This window comes from Protopterus annectens, chromosome 12.part0, assembly GCF_019279795.1.
Source record: "Protopterus annectens isolate FY-2018-M chromosome 12.part0, PAN1.0, whole genome shotgun sequence".
Classification (NCBI taxonomy): domain Eukaryota; kingdom Metazoa; phylum Chordata; order Ceratodontiformes; family Protopteridae; genus Protopterus; species Protopterus annectens.
This window is the reverse complement of record NC_056746.1, coordinates 634,729,506-634,751,318: the sequence shown is the minus strand read 5'-3', so window position 1 is coordinate 634,751,318 and position 21,813 is coordinate 634,729,506. Positions and strand designations below refer to the sequence as shown.

The 21,813-nt window shown below is 40.1% G+C and overlaps 1 protein-coding gene across 3 annotated transcripts in view; it reads right to left on the bottom strand.

Annotated features, from left to right (window-relative positions):
* MICALL2 (MICAL like 2) overlaps positions 1–21,813 on the bottom strand; it is a 976,695-nt gene that overhangs the window by 273,001 nt on the left and 681,881 nt on the right. For all 3 annotated transcript variants that reach the window (XM_044089760.1, XM_044089761.1, XM_044089762.1), the window contains one exon: positions 9,577–10,118. In XM_044089760.1, the coding sequence (XP_043945695.1) occupies positions 9,577–10,118 (542 nt within the window). The remainder of the gene's footprint in view (positions 1–9,576; positions 10,119–21,813) is intronic.

Here is a 21,813-nt window from a genome sequence, read left to right as displayed (position 1 = left end):
AGGAGTCTGGGTGGTCTGTCACTGTGGGGCTTACCTTGCCCCTGTCTGCTAGGTGCAGGAAAGGACCAGTGTTTTGAGGGAAAATTCCTGCTGAACACCTAGGAGGTTGTACCTGAAGGGACTCTTTTACTATTTGCATAGATTTTGCTTTGTTTTCCATCTTTTTAAGCACCTCTTCTGCTTTTACTCCAAACAAGCAGTCCTTATCCAAGGGTGCATCAAGAACTTTAGATTTGACATGATCAGGGAGAGGTTGTTCCTTCAACCATGCATGTCTCCTAATGACAGATCCTGACACTGCTGCCCTGCTTGAGGCTTCTAGGGCATCATATTCACAGTGTAATGAGTGTTTACTCACTTAACAAGTAGAGTACAGTAAATCTGCTAACTCTTTTGAATTGGCACAGTCAGGAAAGGTTGAAATCTTTTGTTTTAATAGTTCCAAAGTGTGTTGCTGATATTTTAACATGTGGAACTGACAGTTGAGTGCTCTGATAGCTAAGGTTGCAGAGGTGTATACTTTTTTACCCCATCTGTTCAGAGCTCTGGAGTCCTTGTCAGAAGGAATAGGATTCTTAGCAGAACTAGCCTTAGCTCCTTTTGGTCCCTGTGTAATGACCTCCGGGTCTGCAGCAGGATTTCTGTACAGGTATTTGTGAGAATCCAGTACTCTGTAATACTTGTCAGGTTTTCTTGGAGCAGGTGGGAGGGCATCAGGAGTTAAGCTGGATTCCTGGAAGACATCATCAACCGCCACTAAGATTGGAGGGATGGCCAAGGGTCTGTGCTGGGGCAGGTCTAGAAACTCTTAGTCTTTTTTTAGACTGAGGAAAGTCCTGGGATTCCCAGAGGAAATGTTCCATGAGGGTGTGAAGGGTTTCCCCAAAGGAAAGATCTTCTGGTGGGGAGGCAGAAGGAATAGATTCCTCTGCATCTTATATGTTCATAGGTAGGTACTAGGCTACTGGCCCTGGGGCCTATATAAGCCTAGCCAAAAGGTACCCTGGCTTTCGCCACCCAAGAAAATTATTTTCCTGTGCCCCTGTCGAGCAGAGCCACAAAAGTGATCCCAGGGGTGAAGTTCCTATCTCCCATCCAATCATCAAGATTTTTCTTGAAGAGTGCTAATGAGGAGCTTTGTTTGACATAGATAGGTAGTTTGTTCCAGAGTATGGGAAGTCTCTGGGACAGGAATCTAGCCCTCCAGCATGTTCTGTTTATTGTGGTTACAAGGTTTAGGTCCCTAGAGTGTGTAGCTCGGAGGGATTGAGATTTCTTTAAGTGGAGCATGTCCAACAGCTCTGGGTTTGACATAGCTTTGTATGTTAGGCAGAAATCGCCTCTGAGTAGGCGATATGCAACAGAGTAAAACTGGAGTTTTTGAGACAGTCTGCGAAGGGCATCTGTTTGAGGCTGGTAATCCTCTTTGTGAGGTATTTCTGCAGCCTTTCCAGTTGTTGTAGATGTCTTGTGAGGTACATACCAAAAGGGGAGTTGGCACTCTATAATGGGTCTAATGAGCGACAAGCAGAGGGGGACAATGACTTCTTTTTTCCTGGATGAGAAACCTTTTGTGATTAAGTGTGCCATGTAGAAGGATTTCCTGACTACTGTGGTGATGTGATTATCAAAGGAGAAACTTCTGTCCAGCTGTGTCCCAAGGTCTCTTATCACACTTACAGTGTTAAGTAGACGCCTTTGTGGTAGTTCATGGATACAGAGTTTTTACCAAAAGGGATGACAATGCACTTTTTGGCATTGAGCTTGAGGCCATGGCTTTGACACCAGGCATCTGTCTCAGTGAGGCCCTTTTGTAGGATGTCCACATCATTAGGAGTTTTGATTATGGCTCCTAGTTTGCAGTCATCTGCGAACTTCATTATCCAAACACCTTCTGTGTTAGCCTGTACTTCAGAGAAGTAAATACCAAACAGGAGAGGACTCAGGACTGAACCTGTGATACTCCACTTGTCACTGGTCTGAAGTTGGATTTGGAGTCTGCTACTTTCACAGTGTGGATTCTGTCAGTGAGCCAGTTGGCAAGTGACATACGGATTTATACCTAGTTTAGTGAGTTTATCTATAATTCCAGAGTGGGGATTGGTGTCGAAAGCCTTGGCAAGATCTAGATAGGCTGTGTGAACCATCTTACCCTCATCTACGACTTTGGTGTCCATTTCAAAGAAGTCTATCAGGTTTAGGAGACATAATCTGCCGTTTACAAACCCGAACTGGGTAGGGTACAGAGTTTGGAGATTACTAATGTCATTATTTATAAGTTCCATGATGATACGTTCCACAGCCTTGCAGACCAGGCTCCTCAGGCTAACGGGGCGGTAGTTCCCGGGGTCCATGGTGGCTCCCCCTTTGTGGAGTGGTATAATGGTCACTATGCGCCATTCAGTGGGCACAAAGCCTGAGGTGAGGCTATGATTGAACATGGTACTTAGGTGGGGTGCCAGTTCGTTCTGTAGTTCATGTAGAAAGCAGCCTGGGATGTTGTCAGGTCCCATGGATGCTGTGTTCTTAGCTTTGGAGAGTAGTCAGAGGTTGTTGTTCATCATCAAAATCTGAATAATCAGACTCTTTGGAATCCTGTTCTGTCAATATTTCAGGAGAAAGGTCTCTTTTCCTTTTAGAAGATGTGGGCTGACAAACCCTGATAAAGGGTGATAACATCCTCCACCATTTTAAGCATTTAAGCTTGGGGTGGTGAAGCAGGAGTAAAATGGTGGCTAGAGGTAGTTTTCCTAGAAGTGGCCTTGCCTCTAGGCCTAAGAGTATCCACTAGTCTGAGAGAAATGGCAGTCAGAGGAGAAGACGTCTGTTTTTGTCTAGATTCGGTAGTGCAAAAACTCTCCCCGGATGCTGGTGCCTGCGTCTCGGCTCCAGACCCAACCAAGGCAGAGACAACCAAAGGCTCGGAAGACAAAGAAGATTTCTGAGGCATACTGGACTCTGAAATGGTCTCAGTAGAGGCCTTCGAAGGTACTAACTCGGGCATCAGGGGCTTCAAAGGTGCCTCACTGAATTTCAGAGAACTGATGACCTGCTTAGCGGTAGAGTCATCAGAAGGCTTAGCCTTGTGTGGTCTGTAGCTTTATCCTTATTTTTTTGGAATATCTACGGATTGTTGGCTGACGGATGCCATTTCAGAATGCAAAGACGGAAGATGAAAATACCTGCCTACAATAAGAGCTCTAGGACAAATGGTTCTTGCATTAAAGAGGGCGCAGAACCAGCAACAGGGGACGTTGTGGTCTGGGCCTAAACAAGTGACACAGTATGAATGGAAGTCTCGGTATGGTATTTGCTTTCCACTGGCGAGACAATTGTTAACTTTTTCGGATATCGGTTAGTGCATGAAAAAAGGATCCCCAATGGGGTACTTTGCTTTACACGTTTTCAGCTGTAATTCAAACTCTGGTAGTGACCAACAGGCACACTTGTGAACTGCTTCTGCTACAGGCTCCACGGCAAGAAAGACTGATGTAATGGCGTCGGCTGTCTTCCTTTATTGCACTGACGACCTGATGTCAGGCAGCAAGCGACAGCAGCCGACAAAGAAAAACATTGACTCTGGTATTCGGGCTGGCCGAGGGCTACCACAGCAGGGATAACCCACAGGTGATGACTGCAACAGTGAAACATGAAGAACATCTGCCTTGCACTTGAACCAGAGTCTGGTGCTGGGAGATGGGGATGAACAGGAAGAAGACTAACGCTGAAACTAGTGATTAAATGTGAGATTATAAGGCATTGATCACATTTGTAATACGGCTTTGGAAGAAAAAGTGTCTGAAAAAGATAAGACTTCTATTTACTTTGTTAAACCTGTCAGTGGACTATAAAGCATACACCACACTTTATGTCATTAATGTTTAGAAGTACACTAAAGGGGAAAAAGTAACTGTAAGCAAGACACTTTTTGTTCTTAACACTATTTGTATAAAATATTTTATGACATAAGTTGCAAGTTATATGGTAAAGGAGTTTTGAGTAGTACATAGTCAAGGGGGGTATTTTAAATGTTTGTGGAGGTGATTGCTGTATGCGAGGAGGATATTAAAGTAAAATAAGTATTTTTTTTTTAAGTTTAAGAAATACATGTTCTGATTCCAAAAGAGTTGCTCTCAGCATAAGTCACCATTTACACTGACAGCAGGTGTTTTGGAATCTGATTCTTATAGTAAGCCTGTTTAGACATAGGCCTTATACCAACATAAGTCACTTACAGTCAGAGCAGATCTTTCAGAATCAGGGCAAACTGAGACACTGACAGCAACGCTTTCGGATTCTGGCCCATAGGCTTTACATTGCAAAAAGAGATAAAAGGCTGGACAAAAGCTGTTTTAACTGCAAGTAATTACTCTTGAGAGTTCCGAGCATGATTTGCTGAGGGAAAAGCAACATTTAAAGGTATGAGGGCAAACAGTTCAGTAAAAAAAACAAAGTCTGAAATTAATGGAAGTGACTAAGAGATAGCAGCTTCTCTGGCAGCCTTAATACTTCAATGCATTTAATAGAACAGTGTATAATTTAGTTTTACTTAAAGATAGATAATGAACTTTTTTTTGTGGTAGAAAGGAATTCAAGGAATGGGTACTGGAAATTATTCAAGAGTTATTAGAGTAGATAGAAATTTCTTCAGAAGTTACAGTAAGTGAATGGGGTAAAATGAAATGGAGTTTAAAAACAGGGTAGAAATAAAAGAAAGAGAGGCATGGTTAAGTAGTAAGAGGAATTGTCTAGAGGGGGTGACAAATGTTAATGCATTGCAGAATAAGAAGAATCTCACAGAACAAGAATATGCACAAGTTTAGAAAGATTACTGTTAAGCAACTGTTTTTTTTAACAACTCCAGAGCACAAACGCTTTTAATACAATGACTTAAGCAACAGAAAGTAGAAAAGGTTGTTACTAGACTTAGCCTATAGCAAGAAAAATAACCAGAAATCCTGAAGAGGTATTGTGTAATGCTGGACTGATGACAGTTATGAATATACACGATGTATACAAGTGCAAACGTCAATATGTTTTTTCTTTTATATTAATGTATGTTTGCCTATGTCGTAAGTGATAATTTAATACAAGTGTTAAAAAAACAATTTAATACAAGTCTGTAAAAATCATGTATATTTTAACCATGTTCGGGTGATTCTGCACAGATCAAATCCTGGATATATGTCCATTAAGTAATAGTTCTTATCAAAATTTGAAATGTAAAGTAGCTATTATAAGCATAATTTTGCTTCTGGCATATGTTTATTACTTTAAAAGCATTTTTTATCATTGTAAGGAATAATAGATTGCATTACTAAATGGCTTTCTGAAGTTCAATACATAATTATTGCTAAATGGAAAATTAAGTGTGTGCATTTTAATTTTTTATTAATTTTAACCAAGTAAGACAACTAAGACTGAAATGCTTCTTTTACAAGTCATTCCAGTAACACTGTTTGGTTAGGTAACTTACTAAGAGTCATTTAGTATGAAAATCAAGATTCAGGGTCTCAAACATAGCACTGTATTAACAAGCAAGCAATAATGTTTGACAGGGTGACACGTACAACAAAGAAAACACCACCAAATGATGTTTGGCCTGACATCTTATGTAGACAGCTTCCAAACTCCTGGAATATCTATTATTTCCATGGAATGTCCACCATGTTAAGCATTAAAATGGGGCTGTATGTTAAGCTGCTGCATTGTTTTGTATTCATTTTTTATTAGGTTGTGTGTGAGTTTGTGTAAAACAGTTTTGCTACCTTATGTTACAAAAGTATTTTACATCCAAAATATAAGTTATGTAAACACAGATGTAGCCAGTCTGATAAATGTGTGCAGCACAGATTGCCTGAATGTAAATAAATAAATAAACTAATGCACAATAGCCACTCAAATGTATTTCAACTGAATACTGTCAGATGTATGCACTGCAATCCATTACAAGAATTTCACACTCTTAAGAGATGAAGCAGATAATATGGGGCAACATACAAGCTTTTGCTATAGGCATTCACCAATAAAATGCTTTCATTCATTTTAAAATTAAATGTGCTTGCAAAGAGACTTAGGTTTTGCTCTATTTAACTGCACTGGCAGCATCGCTCTGAGTTAACAATCAATAACTGTAAAAGTAAAAAAAAAATCAGCAAGCAAAAATGGCAGTAGTTATTATGAGATTCTTCCCCAGATAGACACACACACATACAAAAAGTTCACAATGCTCATACAAGTCATGCTGTAGTTACTTACATTAGTTCTTTTTTTTGCCTCTAATTTTGATTTTAAGACCCGAGGCGAGCAAGCAGAAAGCAAGTGTAAGTTAGAGTAAAATATTTCGACCATTGCACAGAGATTTTCTGATGTGAATATATATACTTGTTTTTATACCGGGCTCGCCATGTATATTTATTCATCCCTTTGCACTGGCAAGTATCAAATGGGGCTCAATTATTTTCCAATCCATTTTTTAAAGTCTGTGAACAATTTACAACTGTAATCCTCTGTGCTACACTTCCAAACTTGGCAAAGATTTGAAAAAGATTTTCTATAACTACTAATTTTAATTGTTTAGGGAATAAATTATGCCATCTATGGAACACCTTTTTATAAGTTTGTGCACTGTCAATACAGCATTGTTCATAAAAAGTGATTCCATACATCATCTGCAAAATCTCTATACAGAACCTACAAAATGAGTCTTTAACTGGTACATTTGCAATAATGGAATTAATGAGGTTACTTGCATTTAAGTTCATTAACACACAGTTTATAATTTCATCTGTTTCTAGTGTTTTGATGTAAAAGCCTACAAATTTCCAATTTCTTAATACAACATAAAGAATGTAGAAGCAGTCATATTTAACCAAATAACATAGATGAACTCAGGGTGGCCACAGCTAATCTCAACAGGAGGATAAAGGAGACAAAATGTATGACCAGAGAATATAGGGTTACTTCAGAGACACCAGATGGCTGTGGCAGGGGATACAAGCTATAACTGACTACAGGCCTGTTTCTTCAAAATGTGATAACATCATCAAATTCCTGAATGAACTTAACAACTACTTCAGTATGTTCAATGAGAGGAACACGACCATGGCAACTAAACTCCCAATTAAATTACATGAGGAAGTACACTGCTTTAACCCAGAGGAACTCTGGAGGATCCTAAGCAGAATAAATCCCAGAAAAGCAGAAGGCTCAGAGGCTGCTCTGCTCAACTGTCAACAGTACTTGCAGATATTTTCAACATATCTCTGTGCCAGGTCCGAGTACCAAGGTGCTTCAAGAATGCTACTATAACACCTCCACAAAAGAAATCATAACCAGTCAGCCTAAATGACTACTATCCAGTTGTTCTAACCTCGACAGTGAAGAAACGCTTCGAGCTACTGATCAAGGACCACCTATCTGCAAACCTACCAGCATCACTAGACCTAGTTTAATTTGCCTACAGTGCCAACCACTCTACAAGAGACCCAGTCTCATTTGCTTGCCATGAATCCTTGGCGCATCTTGACAACAGAAACGGTTATGTAAGGATGCTATTCATCAATTTTAACTCTGCCTTTAATACGGCCATCCCCCAAACCTGATTGAGAAGCTTGTCCAGCTGGGCATCATCACCCCCTTATGTAACTGGATCCTGGACTTTCTCATTGACAGACCTCAAAAAGTATGCATGGGCAACACCACCTCAAGGAGGTTAACACTAAGCATGGGAGTCCCTCAGGGATATGTCCTGAGCCCTCTGCTGTTTACCTTACTAACTCATGACTGCATCACCAGACATAATTCGAACAAAGTCAAGTTTGCAGATAACACCACTGTAGTGGGTCTTACCAGGAGTGGAGATGAGACTACCTACAGAGATGAGGTGAACCACCTCATTAACTGGTGTGACATTAATAACCTGGCCCTAAACATGAATACAAACAAGGAGTTAGTAATGGATTTCAGAAAGAATCAGGTCTCACATCACCCATTCATACTTTAAGGGGAAGCAGTGCAGAGAGTGAGAAGCACCAAATTTCTGGGTGTGTATATTTCTGAGGACTTAGCAAGGTCAACAAATACTACCACATTGTGAAAAAAGTACATCAATGCCTGCACTTACTGTGGAAGCTGAGGAAAGCTAGTCTCCCTTCCTGTCGTGAACACCTTTTATAATGGTACCATTGAAAGCACCTTGATTAGTAATCTTACAGTCTGGTTTGGGAACTGCAAAGCCACGGACTGAAAGGCCCTACAGAAGGTGGTGAAGGTAGTAGAGAAGATCACTGGATCCCCACTTCCAGCTCTGCTGGCCCTATACATAGTACAGTATTGGCAGAGCCAGAAAAATAATCAATCAATCAGAGATCACACTCACCCCTGCACATAAACTGTTCTCCTGCTCATCTTCAGGAAGACTGTACTGTAGTATGCGTTGTAAGTACTCCAGATTTAGTATGAGCATCTTCACACACACATGCTATCAGACTGTTCAATAGCTGGGGACCGGAGCAATCAGTAGTATAGTTATCTTTTGTGCAATACCTACATCAAGCTGCTTTAAAAATGCAATCAGTAGTAACTGAACATTCCGTACAATATACTTGTACTATTAGTACATTCTGTATAGTCTCTGTGCAATAACTGCTTTAACACATGCAATACTGATGAAGGCTGATATCAGTGTTATAGAGGTATCTCACTCTTGTCAGTCTTGTTTAGTATATGTATATGTTACTATATTGTTATATGTCCTTGTTATTCTCTGTAGTTGTATGTGATATATGCACTTGGAACCGAAGCAATGTAATTTCATTTAACTCACACTATGTGTGTGGGTCTGAATTACAATAAAGTTTACTTTGACTTGACTTAAAACCCTTTTTTACCACAAAAGCATTAGCAACAGTTGGTGGAAAGACTTTTTTATGCCAAAGTACACAAAATCAAATTAGTTACTATTTCCCCTGAAATTAGTTAATATAAACATTGTCATACATAAAAAATAACTCCAAAAAGTACCTTGTGGACATGGAGAGTGTACCAAAATAATGACCAGTAACCAATAAATAACTTTAAATTATTCTTCACAGAATCAGGGACATCAATTTATTGAATGCTTTTGTTCACAATAATATGAACTTCTTCAGAATAAAAGCATCCCCTACTAGCAACAGTATGTTTTTATTATGGAGAAGTTCATATTACTATGAATGAAAATGCTCAATACATAAATACAGAAGTCTATTTTGTAAGCACTGTAAGGTACGCATAGATGATGGCATGGTTATTGCCTCATACCAGAAGTTATAAGGCAGTCGCCATTGGACTCTTACCTCACACTGCCCATAGGCATGCAGCAATATCCTACCATGCATATCTCCCTAGTACTTTACTGTTTGAATGAAAACACACACACGCGCACGCACACGCACACGCACTCTGTTCAAAATATGTAAAATGTACTCGCATATAGGAAGTACCAACATCATAATAAAAGCCAATTTCCAAAATTATAAATTAGTGATTTTTTTTTTTTGGCAACTGCCTTTAGTTTACTGAGTTTTTACTTACTTTTGGGACTAGACTCCTTTGGAGCTGGAATGTCAAGTGACGTCTTTGTGGCTGGTGATGGCACTGTGCCTTTATCATTTGCTTTTGGCTTTGTGGCTGGTGATGACACTGTGCCTTTATCATTTGCTACTGTTTTTGTGGCTGGTGGTGACACTGTGCTGCCTTTGTCATTCAGAGCAACTGGTTTTGCTGAAACTAACTCTTTGTCATTTGACACATCTTGTTTCTTTGGCACTGTCACACTGCCATGTGGAACTACTGGTTTCACTACACCTCCCCCTTTGTCACTTGGCAGTGTTACCTTCAACAACACTTCTCCTTTGTCATTCAATACTGTCGGCTTTAGTACTGCTGTTCCCTTGTCATTTGATACAACCACTTTTAGTGGCTCTGTTCTTTTGTCATTCACTACTGCTGGTTTCAGTGTAATGTTCACAGTTTCTTTAAAGTCAGGTGATTTTACAGCAGATCGACCTGAAGAATCTTCCTTCTTTACTTCTGGAGTTCTTACTGGTGATTGTCTAGTTTTTGCATCTGACAGCCTGTAAAATATTTGAAATGCATTACAGTCAGATCATTTATCCTGTATATGAAAAAAACCAACAAATACAGTTTAACTGACAACTGAATTTAAAGCTCATGGTGAAAAACACTCTTGTTCTAATGCAATTTGTTCCAAAACTGGACCAGAGAGAGAGAGAGAGAAGCACTGAATGTTAAGCAGGCAAAATAGATCTAGGTCATCTAAGAAGGATAAAAGAGAGAACCATCTTTACTTTGGTGAAGGCTGACTGACTATGCAGAAGACCTTTTACTTGAGGTAAGAAATGTGTCTACCCTTACTACTTCTATGTAAAGTACAGCAGGCTACCCTGAGACCCTTTATGTAGAAAAGGGCAGGCTAAGTACATTTGGAGTACATGTAGATAGAAAGAATGTTGACTAACAATAAAGGCTTTTCTGGAATAACGAACTATGTATAACATTTTCATCAAAAGATACAGTAAAAAAAGAAAGCGTGGATAAAGCCAGTGCAAGTTCATACAAGATGAAGCTCCCTGGTAAATAGAGAAGTCTGTAATATGTACTCCATTTAAATAGTCCATGACCTGCAGTGGTCAAAGTCCAAAAATTACAAAGGGACTGCTGAGCTGAAGTTTCCTTAGTTTGACGTTCAAAAGATCGGTTATCATCTGTATCTCTATGTCTCAGACACAGAATACCATGCACAAACTGACTAGATAATCTTCAAACATATACTTGAGAAAAATGGAGATGAAGAGTTTGGGGATGGCGTACTCTTCCTTCAGCTTCCGGTGGATAAAATCATCTGATTGTTATAATTCCTTTTCTTATTAAACTAAATCTCTTGAGTAGTGAGCCAATAATCATGAGGAAATTAGAAATGCTGCAAAGTAGAAGTGTTGCTTTGCTGAGTGGCTTACAGTTGCTTGTAACTGTTATGTGCTATTCACGTTCTCATTAAAGAACAGTTGATTTCAGGAGTTACATAGATCTGTAGACTTTCCAGATTGTATTGCTCACACTTACTGTACGACATTTAAAAATATGTTTAAGGCATATTAGTTTACTTCTATAATTTTTTATAACTTTTGCAATGAATAAACATTAAGAACAGGTAGGTTTTTGGTGGATTTTTTTATATTTATAATTGTTCATAGTTATTGGTATGTATTGCATATTGTAGTTTCATGCAGTACACTTCACTGTATAGGAATTTAGATTTGGAAACTGCAGATTCATGTTGTGATTAACAGCATGCCTTCATATTTTTTGAAGTGAACCAGACACAGTGCTTAAGATTTATTCTTTTAATTGTGATATAGCTGCTTAAAAAAATAACTAAATTGATTATATATTCGATTCTTTGTGTGAACATCTTATATTTGTAGAGAATTAAGGCAAGAACTGTTACCTTCTTCTCAGAGATTAGTGAGCCAGCGTTGTTGGTATCAGATACCAGTACATATTTTCTCAATGTCGCCGAAAGTACATTGTGTACACTTACCATAAATGTAGATGTTCGAGTGTATTCACTGTTGCAGTCATTACATTTGGGTTATCTGCTTGCAGGTAGCCCTCAGTCGGCCTGATTAACAAAGTCTTGGGTTCTGCGTCGGTTGTTGTCCCTTCTTCCATAACATCATGTCGTTAGGGGTATAAAACATGCAGCCGACACCATTACATAAGTTTTTCTTGCCTCAGATGTCAGGTGCCCCCCTAACGGGAAGCAATTAAATATAAAAGTACAAAGATATACCTCCAACAAAAAGCAAATACACCAAAAAGGCTTTTAAGCATAGTAAAGGAAAGTAGCGGTATAGCCAAAAGAAGTCAGGGGGGTGGAGGGAGGGTAACCAGGACTGCAACAGTGAATACACTCAAACATCTACATTCATAGTAAGTGTACACAACTGTACTATGTTCTTCGTGTTTCACTGTTGCAGTCATTACATTTGGGTAAATTCCCAAAGCTATGGTTGGGGGGAGGAATTTAGATAGCATTACGGCCAGCTATAAAGCCCTGCAAGACTGCAGTGGCAAAGCCAGCTCTGGATTTAGAGAAAATTGGCAAATGATAATGATTGGTAAAAGTATGTCCAGAACTCAAGGTAGCAGCTTCTAGGATGTCCCTGGTAGGGACGCCTCTGAGAAAGGCTGTAGAGGTAGATGCAGCCCTGGTGGAGTGAGGTCTGATCCCCTGGGGGATAGGTTTTCCATGGTGCTTATAGCAGAAATGAATGCAATGGCTTATCCATTTAGAAATGGTTTGCTTTGAAATATCCTTCCCCTCTCTCCCTGCAGCAAATGCCACCAACAGTTGTTCAGATTTCCTTTGAGTTTTAGTCCTGTCCAAGTAGAATCTAAGTTGTCTGTGCACATCTAAGGAATGCAGTATCCATTCCCCTTTATTCTGTGGACTTGGAAAGAAGGTTGGCAAATGAATGGACTGATTAAGAGCCACACTGGATACCACCTTGGGCATGAAGGATGGATTGGTTCAGAGGGACACCCTGTCCGCATGAAAGATGATGAAAGGCTTCACTGCCATAAGGGCCTGTAATTCAGATACCCTTTTAGCTGAAGTGATTGCTAAAAGGAAAGCTGTTTTCCAAGAAAGAAATTTTAAGTCTGCAGTAGCAACTGTCTTGAAAGACGGTAGAGTGAGTTTCTGCAAGACAAAATTAAGGTCCCAGGCTGGGGTTGGCTCTCCTGGGTGGTCTCAAATTTTTGGCCCCTCTGATGAACTACTTGAGCAGTGGATGAGAGAAGAGGGGAGGTTCTGTGTTATAATGAGCTGAAATGGGGATTTTAATGGAGGAAAAAGAAAGGCCCTTGGTGAAGCATCTCAGTTAAGTATTGTAAAATCTGAGGTAAATTGGGCGCTGCTGTGCTCATCCCTTGAGATTGGTTCCAGGCACAGAATCTTTTCCATTTTTCAGCATAAGATTTTCTAGTACTAGGCCTCCTTGTCTCTAAAATGATATCCGTCACAGGTTTGCTGAGGGATGGTAAAGGAGAGAAGTAATTAGCCAGGCTGCAAGGTTCAGTGTTAGAAGCTGAGGGTGCAGAATCTGGTTCTCCTGCTGAGACAGCAGGGAAGGAGTCTGAGGCAGGTGCCATGGAGATAACCATGACACACTGTGCAGGAGGGGGTACCAGTGTTGGCGCGGCCAGTCTGGAGCAATCAAAATCATCCTTGGTTTGTCCTGTTTGATTTTTAGTAGTACTTTGGAGAGCAGAGGCAGAGGGGGGACGGCATAGCTGAAGGACAGAGCATCCACTTTCCAGGTTTGTTTGTGGGGAGTCCTTGTGCAAAATTTGTCCAACAGGTAGTTCTGGGGAGAGGCAAACAGGTCTATATCTGGGCTCCCCCATTTGCTTGTCAACATGTTGAAAATCCTTGGTTCTAGTTTCCACTCATGTGGGTCCATGAGGTTTCTGCTTAGTCCGTCTGCCAGTGTATTTAATTTTCCTGGCAGGAAATGAGCTTGTAGGTGCACTTGGTAGCTCAAGACTGTGTTCCACAATGCCATGGTTAGTCTGCAGTGGGGGTAAGAATGTGTACTCCCCTGCTTGTTTATGTACCACATAACAGTGGTGTTGTCTGTCTTTACCATTAGTTGCCCTGGAAGAATGTGGTCCTTGAAGGCTGTCAAAGCAGTCTGTATAGCTAACATTTCTTTTTGATTGATATGCAGGTGCATTTGATTTGTGTCTGGGTTTGGCTTGAGAAGACCTGGAAGGGGCTGGAAAGGACCAATTCTTAGAGAGCCAGTGCCTACTAAATCTAGGAGGCTGAACTTGTAAAAAATATTTAACAGTTTGCATAGATTTAGCTTTATCTTCCATCTTTTTAAGAACTTCTTCAGCCTTGTTGCCACACAGGCGGTCCTGATTTAAAGGAGCATCCAACAATTTAGCTTTAACATGATCAGGCAAAGATTGCTCCTTAAGCCAAGAATGCCTTCTGAGCACAGTCCCAGTAACAGCAGCCCTGCAAGAGGCCTCTAATCAATCAAAACCACATTGCAAAGCATGTTTTCCAACTTGTTCAGCAGAATGCATTAAATCCTGTAATTCTTTATTTTCCACACAGTCAGGAATCAACATCAACATAATTTTCTGTTTAAGCAGTCCAATAACATGTTGCTGATACTTTAACATATGAAACTAGCAGTTTAAAGCCCTAATGGCCAAGGTTGCAGAAGTGTAAACCTTCTTACCCCATCTATCCAGTGCCCTGGAGTCTCTATTAGAAGGGGTAGGATATTTAGCAGTAAGCCTCAATGCCCTTGGGCCCCTGTGAAATGGTCTTTGGATCTGCAATAGGATTTTTAAAAAGGAATTTGTGGGACTCAGGGACCCAGTAGTATCTGTCAGGTTTTCTGGGAGCAGGAGGCAGGGAATCAGGGGGCAAACTAGATTCCAAAAAAGCATCATCAACAATGTCTAGTACAGGAGGAATAGCTAAAGGCCTATGCTGAGGTAGGATAATGAAATCCCTAAGCCTCTTTTTTGAATCAGAAGAATCAGAAAAAACTGAATCCTGATCAGAATATTCATAATCAACTTCAGTCCTAGGCCTCTTAGAAGGGGGGGGGGTGGCTACCCCTGATTAGAGTTATTAGATCTTCAGTCATTCTTATCATTTGTTTTTTAGGCATAGAAGCCTGAGCATGTGGCCTGGGCATCGGCTTTTTAAGCATGGATCGAGATTTAGGCCTAAGTAAAGAAGGAGGCGTTGGTTTAATATGCAAGTCCTTAGGCCTGAATACACCCTCAGAAGCCGGTGCCTGCACAGCGTCCGGACCCATCCAAGGCAGAGACATCCATGGGTTCCAAAGGTGAAGCATCTCGTGGCATACTGGACTCCGAATGGGTCTCAGTAGAGGCCTGCGAATCAGAAGTAGCAGGTATCAGGGGCTGCAAAAGCACCTCACTGAGTACCGGCAAACTGGTGACTGACTTAGGAGAAGCGTCATCGGCAGTTTTGGACCTCGGCAGCCTGTCTCTGTCTTTATCTTTGCATTTTTTCAGAATCCCAGTAGTCGGATGGCTAACTGACGACATTGCTGGATAATTAAACTGAGAACCGAAATATTTAGAAGTGAAAATATACCGACGACGGATAGTGCGCTGATTAAATAAAGCACAAAACTGACAGCAAGGTACGTCGTGGTCAGGGCCTAGGCAAGGAATACAGTACGAATGAAAATATTTATGAAGTATTTGCTTTCCAAAAGTAATGCAATTATTAACTTTTACTGACATTGGTAAGGAGCAAGAAAAAGTTTCTCCAGCGGGGTACTTAGCTTTAGTTGAATACTTCGGTTCTGAAACTCGAAAACTAAAATTTCAGGAGTCAGCCGACCGGCACTTGCTAAGTGCTTCTGCTTTGGGCACTGCACGGTAAGAAAGACTGATGTAATGGCGTCGGCTGCATGTTTTATACCCCTGACGACCTGACGTCATGGAAGAAGGGACAGCAACCGACGCAGGACCCAAAACTTTGTTAATCAGGTCGACTGAGGGCTACCTGCAAACAGATAACCCAAATGTAATGACTGCAACAGTGAAACACGAAGAACATCAAGGCATTTTCAGGTAAATGAAGTGGTAACTGTCTTCTGTTCTTAACTATTCTTTCAGCTGTCAATTATACAGCATTAGCTGAGAAAGAAAGAACTAGCTGTGTGTTAAAACTATGCAAATAAAAGAATAACAACAAAAAAAGAAAATGCGAAGGAATCGAAGAACAGAACAACATGAAGTTGAAGGTAATTCTAAAAGTCATCAAAACCTGTTTCAATGAGGTATCATTTAACTAAATGTCATTAACTTTTCCAGTGTTTTTGTGACCAGAGTAAGTTATATTAAGTAATGTGGTGAAGATCCCTGCATGAGGAATGTGAGGACACACCCTTTTAACAAAGACATTTTATTTTACTGATTTTGCTTCCCACCTTTCAGATAAATGGGACCCCTCAACAAAGCAGGGGAACATCAACCTAACTAATTCTTGTTTCACTGTGCTTTTCTGCTACCTTCAAAGAGAACATTTTCAGATGCTCTGGATATCGTATAACTGATGGGCTCATGAAGTATTGAGATAGCAGAAAATATGAGGGTTGCACGATAATGCTGGGTGTCAGTGCATTTGTTAGTGAAGTCAGAAAGGACAAAATTGGTCTATAAAGGAGGCAATGGAGGCCACTAAACAGATGACATGGGAAAAGTAGGGTGGAAAAAGCATGGAACAGGAGAACATGGGTAAAAGGTACAGATAAGCTGGGAAGCACAGAGTAAGGTAAAGGGAAAAATGGTAGATACAGCCACAAAAATGAAGACAAGGAGAAGGAATTCAAAGGAAATGAATGGAAGACAGAGGAATAGTAGCCATGCAACAGCCACTATCATAAGGAAAGCAAGAGCGAAGTGGGCATATTGAGGCCCTCAGCCAAATAAAATGGCAGAGGCAGAAAGAGACAGTTGAAAGAGCATATAGCAAAAATACAGACGGGATGTGAAAGGGATCAGATGTAGAACAGGGGGACAGACATCCAATACCGGCAGTGAGAAAGGCTAGAATGGTAACTGTGGAACAGGAAAGTTGTAGATAAGAGGGACACAGTCGACAGGAAGGACATAAGAGAAAGCCATTATAAGAACAGAGTGTTTTGGTAAATGGAGACTCAATCACCAAATGATTAAGAATCTTGGCAAGACAGGAAGGAAAGACAATATCACAAACAGGATCAAGGAGGAAACAAAATCATCAAAATCTAAGTTCATAGGTTTACCTCTGTCTAGAAGTGACACAGAGATGACCCAGGGGGTAAACGATCGATTCCATCCACTCGTCAAGATTTCTCTTGAAGAGAGTCAGTGAGGCTAACATGGACTGGGATTTTCTTCAGTCTGGCAGCATATGACATATGTTTGAGACCCTGGTCTTTCTAACTGCTCAATCATGGGTCTGAGGGCACAATGACCTCTTGTCAAGCTCAGTTTAAGGCCATGGCTCTGGCACCAGTTATAGCCACTACTATCACAATCTCCAAGATAAGCTGTAAGTAATAGTTACCTATGTTTGTTTACATGGCTCCAGCAATTCAGTTTGCAACCCATCTTATGACATATGGGTTTACATTGCAAGGTCAAGGTAGGCTGTGTGAACTAGGTCACCAATGTCTTTGTTTATGAGTTCCATAACAGCAGCCTCATGTAGCACACAACCTGGGACACCGTCTGGTAACATTGATGCTGTGTTTTTAGCTTTGGAGATATTTCGAACCTGTCTGCCAGTAACAGGTTGCTTGATCATCAATTAATTAAATCACAATTTATGTTATCTAATATATTGTTAAAAAATATATAATGATGTTGTCACATATTACTGATCCATCAGTCTAATATCTATATTAAATAATTTTTGAAAGGTTCTCATCAGCTATTATATTGAGGGAAAGAAATTAACTTAATATTAACTAACATGGTTTTATGGGTACACTTATTAATCTAGTCTAGTTTTATGGCAATATTAGTGAAGCCTTGGACAATGGCATCAGTTTTGGAGTGGTCTATTTGGACTTCGAAAGTATTCTACACATATTAGTTGACTCCCTAATCACTCTGAATGTCAACCCATAGGTTGTTAATTGAGAAAAGGGTTGACACAGTTATAAAAAAATTATGTATTAAACTGAATGGTCACTTTTCCAGTTGTGCTAAGCCCAATAATCTTCAATTTTGTATTTTATTTTTTACCTAATAACATGGTTGTCCAGACATCATTAAAATAGGTGCATTTTTAACTAGTGTCACTGACTACATTAAATTCAACTCGTATGTCCTGAAGATATACAAATGGTTGAAAGATAATGATTTATATATACAAACTGAAAATAGTGGTGTTTTGGATTCCCATCCATCCAAACCTGTGAACAAATTCAACTTTGGTACAGATATTATTAATAAGGGTTTTTGGGTTAATACATGACGCATGATATGGACTTTAAGAATAACACTTGTGCTCTCAAGTTAAAGGCAATGCAAGTTATGAGACTCTTATTAAAACACTGGGGACTAGAACAGAAAAGATTTTAGTTAAATTACTTACAAGCTATGTAAGACCAGTTATGGAATATTATTCTGTTAATATTCCAAAGGTGATCTAACATTATGGGAAAATATTGAAAGAAAGTTCACCAAATGTATTACTGAATGCCAAGATTTATTTAAGGAAGAACGTTTGCAGAGATGCAAGTTGTATTCCATAACTTAACCGGTTACATGGAAGGTAATGTCTGTCATATCATGTTCTACATGATGAGGAATCTAGGTTACTGTTAAACACTGAAATGTTATCATTCTGTAAAATATCAAGAGAAAAAGATTATATATTCCTGATTCTAAAATGTAAAACAGCTATGAGGGTGAAATTAATAATACAATCATTAGTGAGATCTTGGACTAGGCTACCTCTAAATACAAGACACTGTGCCACACTTGATGAAGTTAAGAAGTCATATACTCTGGAAATGTGGAACCTGCACATTAATGGTATTTGACCTTAAAGCACATTAATGGTCTTTGACCTTAAAGCATTATAATTAAACTACGAAATGTTAGCTGCATCAGTATTCAACAAGTTCAGAAAATAAACAAATTAAGAAATACAATGAAGGTTTTGACTCTAATAAAAGAAAAGGTATTTGAGATTTGTAATGGGGGGGGGGGGGCATCCTGGCACAGAGACAATCTCTAAGTCAAGGCCAGGCTACATCTTAATCCAGAAGGCAAAACACTGCTCATATTTGGGATGGAAATGTTCATCTCAAACGCTGTGTCTTTAAATTAAGATGGAAATGTTTATGTGGTGTTACAGAAGTATGGGGGCGTGAATGTATTCTGGCAGCAAACAGAAAAGAAGTGATGTACAACACAGCAGAGGTACAAAAAATGATGATTCAGCATGACGGAAAAGTATTATGCAATGCAATGAGTCTGAGTAGGAAGATGGGATTGCTGCAAAAAGTGATGCAGAAAGAGAGGGCAGACAATGCCAGTACAATAAAAACAAGAACAAGGGAAGAGGGTTTGGGAAAAAGAGGTGCCTGAGTATGAATAACAGACAAAGGGCAATGAATAATAGGTCAGACAGGACATGGAATGTTACCTAATGAGGAAGACAAGGAAGCATAATGGGTCAGAACATAAGCTAAGTGCTCTAGCAATTAAGGCAAAGGTAGGGTGTGCGTGCTGTTACACCAATGCAGTGTATCCTTCTTCAGACACATCAAGGGAGGAAGATACCTTATTCAAGGAGAAAGTAGAAGTGGTAGAGGGAAAGGAAGACAATACTCATGGGCATCTAATTTTTTTCAGGGACAGATATGTAGTTACACAGTGCTTCAGTGTAGACAGCCAAATGGCGCAAGTCTGTAAAATAAATGATAGACCTCTGGATGTGGCTGATACCAAGGGAAAAGGTTTCTACATAAAGACACCATTATGGTTTAGATCATGGGTATAGTGGGTAACAGTAAAAGATAATGGTGTGTACTATCTAGAGTTGGTGAAAAAAATCAAAGATGATTCAAAAGTCGGTAGGAATACCAGGGAGTAAAAATGCTATGGGTACTGGAAAAGGATGCAGTGCTTATGGCTACAGACAAGAGTTTGAGGAGCCAGCAGAAAAGGGAGAAAACAGTCTGATCACAAATCAGTATCAGTCACCTTCGAGCTGGCGCTAACACCAGAACTCACAAAGGGTGAAGTCAGACTAAAAAAATTCACAAAGGCAAACTACTATACCCTCCTAGGGGAAGGTATAAATGCATTCTAAGCCCCACCCCCAGTTGGAAGTAGTAACTACACTGAAGCCCTGTACAATCACTTGCATACGTGTATAAACTTGGCTGCACCACAAAGAATCAAAGCCAAGTAAAACCAAGCTGCCATAGTGGACATCCAGCAGCAACAAACTTTACAACAAACTCAAAAAGTTGCTGTCCAAGAAAACAAAGACAAGGTCCCAACAATAGAAAAGCACCCTCCTCAGCCTCAACAGGCAAATAAAACATGTCAAATCCTCTAAGGGCATCTTTGAGAAAAACTTAGCAAGCACAGCCAAGGATAACTATAAGGCCTTTTACAGCTACGTACATAGCCTAAAAGGTAGAACCCAACCATGTGCAGACCTAGTGACTAATGGCATCACACACACTGATCCCACACAGACAGCAAACCTGCTAGCTGATAGGTTTGGTGAAAATTTCACTCCCTAATCCCCACCAAACTTATCACAAACCTTGCCCAATCCCGTCCACCCTACTTATCTGACAAGAAGGTCATTAAAGCCTTGTCCAAAGCAAAAACTACAGCCTCTATGGGACCAGATGGCACCTGTCTTCTAAACAAGGTAAAACATGAACTAGCATCACTATCAAGTACCCTTTTCAATTATAGCCTAACCACAGGCTTTGTTCCTGCGGAATGGAAAACAGCAAGTTATTCCTCTCCACAAAGGTGGTCTAGCAACAGCCCAGGGAATTATAGACCCATAAGCCTGACCAGCCTCATATGTAAGATCGTTGAACATATCATTATGGACCTCATAAATAAAGACATAGGTGACCTCCAAAACCTAGACCCAACCCAATTCAGCTTCATCAAGGGCAGATCCTGTCTGTTAAATCTGGTGGATTTTTTCGAAAATGTGACCAGGGCCATTGATGAGGGCAAATCTGTGCACACAGCATACCTCAAAATGACTAAGGCTTTCAGCACAATCCCACACTCACACATTACCAATAAACTTAGCAAACTGAATGTAAACTCCTTTCTTGTAAGATGGGTTTCCAACTGGCTCACAAACTGGACAAACACTTTCATAGTGGGTGACTCCACATAAACCAGTTGACCTGTCACCAGTGGGGTGCCACAAGGGTCAGTGTTGGGCCCCTTAATGTTTGGTATATACTTCTCAGATGTTCAAGCCAAAACTAAGTGGTTATGGATGACCAAGTTTGTGGACGACTGCAAACTAGGTGCAATTACTGAATCCTCAAATGATGTCAGTATACTCCAGGATGGTCTTATGCAGACCAACGATTGATGTCTTAGCTACAATCTCAAACTGAATGCAAAGAAATGCATCATCATTCCCTTCGGCAAAAACAATGTCCCTTCACACTATCAAATCAATAACAATACCCTAAGTACCCATGAAGGGGTAAGGAATTTGTGATCATAAGTTGACTGTGATGTTAAATTTGACCACCATGTATCTACTGTAGTAAGGAAGGCTTTCTATGTAGCACACTTGATTAGTAAAGGCATCACCTTGAGAGCAAAGGAGGTTATAAACCCCTCTATACTCAGCACTAATCAGGCCCACAATTGAGTATAACGCCTTGTTTGGCATGTACCATACAAAGCACTTGCAGCAAGTACAGAGACCTCAGAGGTTTCCAACAAAACAATGAAGATCAACAGACTCCAACACGTGTCTTACACAGACCGACTAAAGTCTCTGTCACTATACTCTATATCATATAGACTTCTTAGGGGAGACTTATGCCTGGCTTACAGAGCAATCTCAGACCCAAACCTAATGAACTTGATGTACATCTGAAAATGAAATGGGACTACAGCTACCCATTCCAGGGACCTACATATTGCCTGCAACTTAAATAGGACATGCTGGAG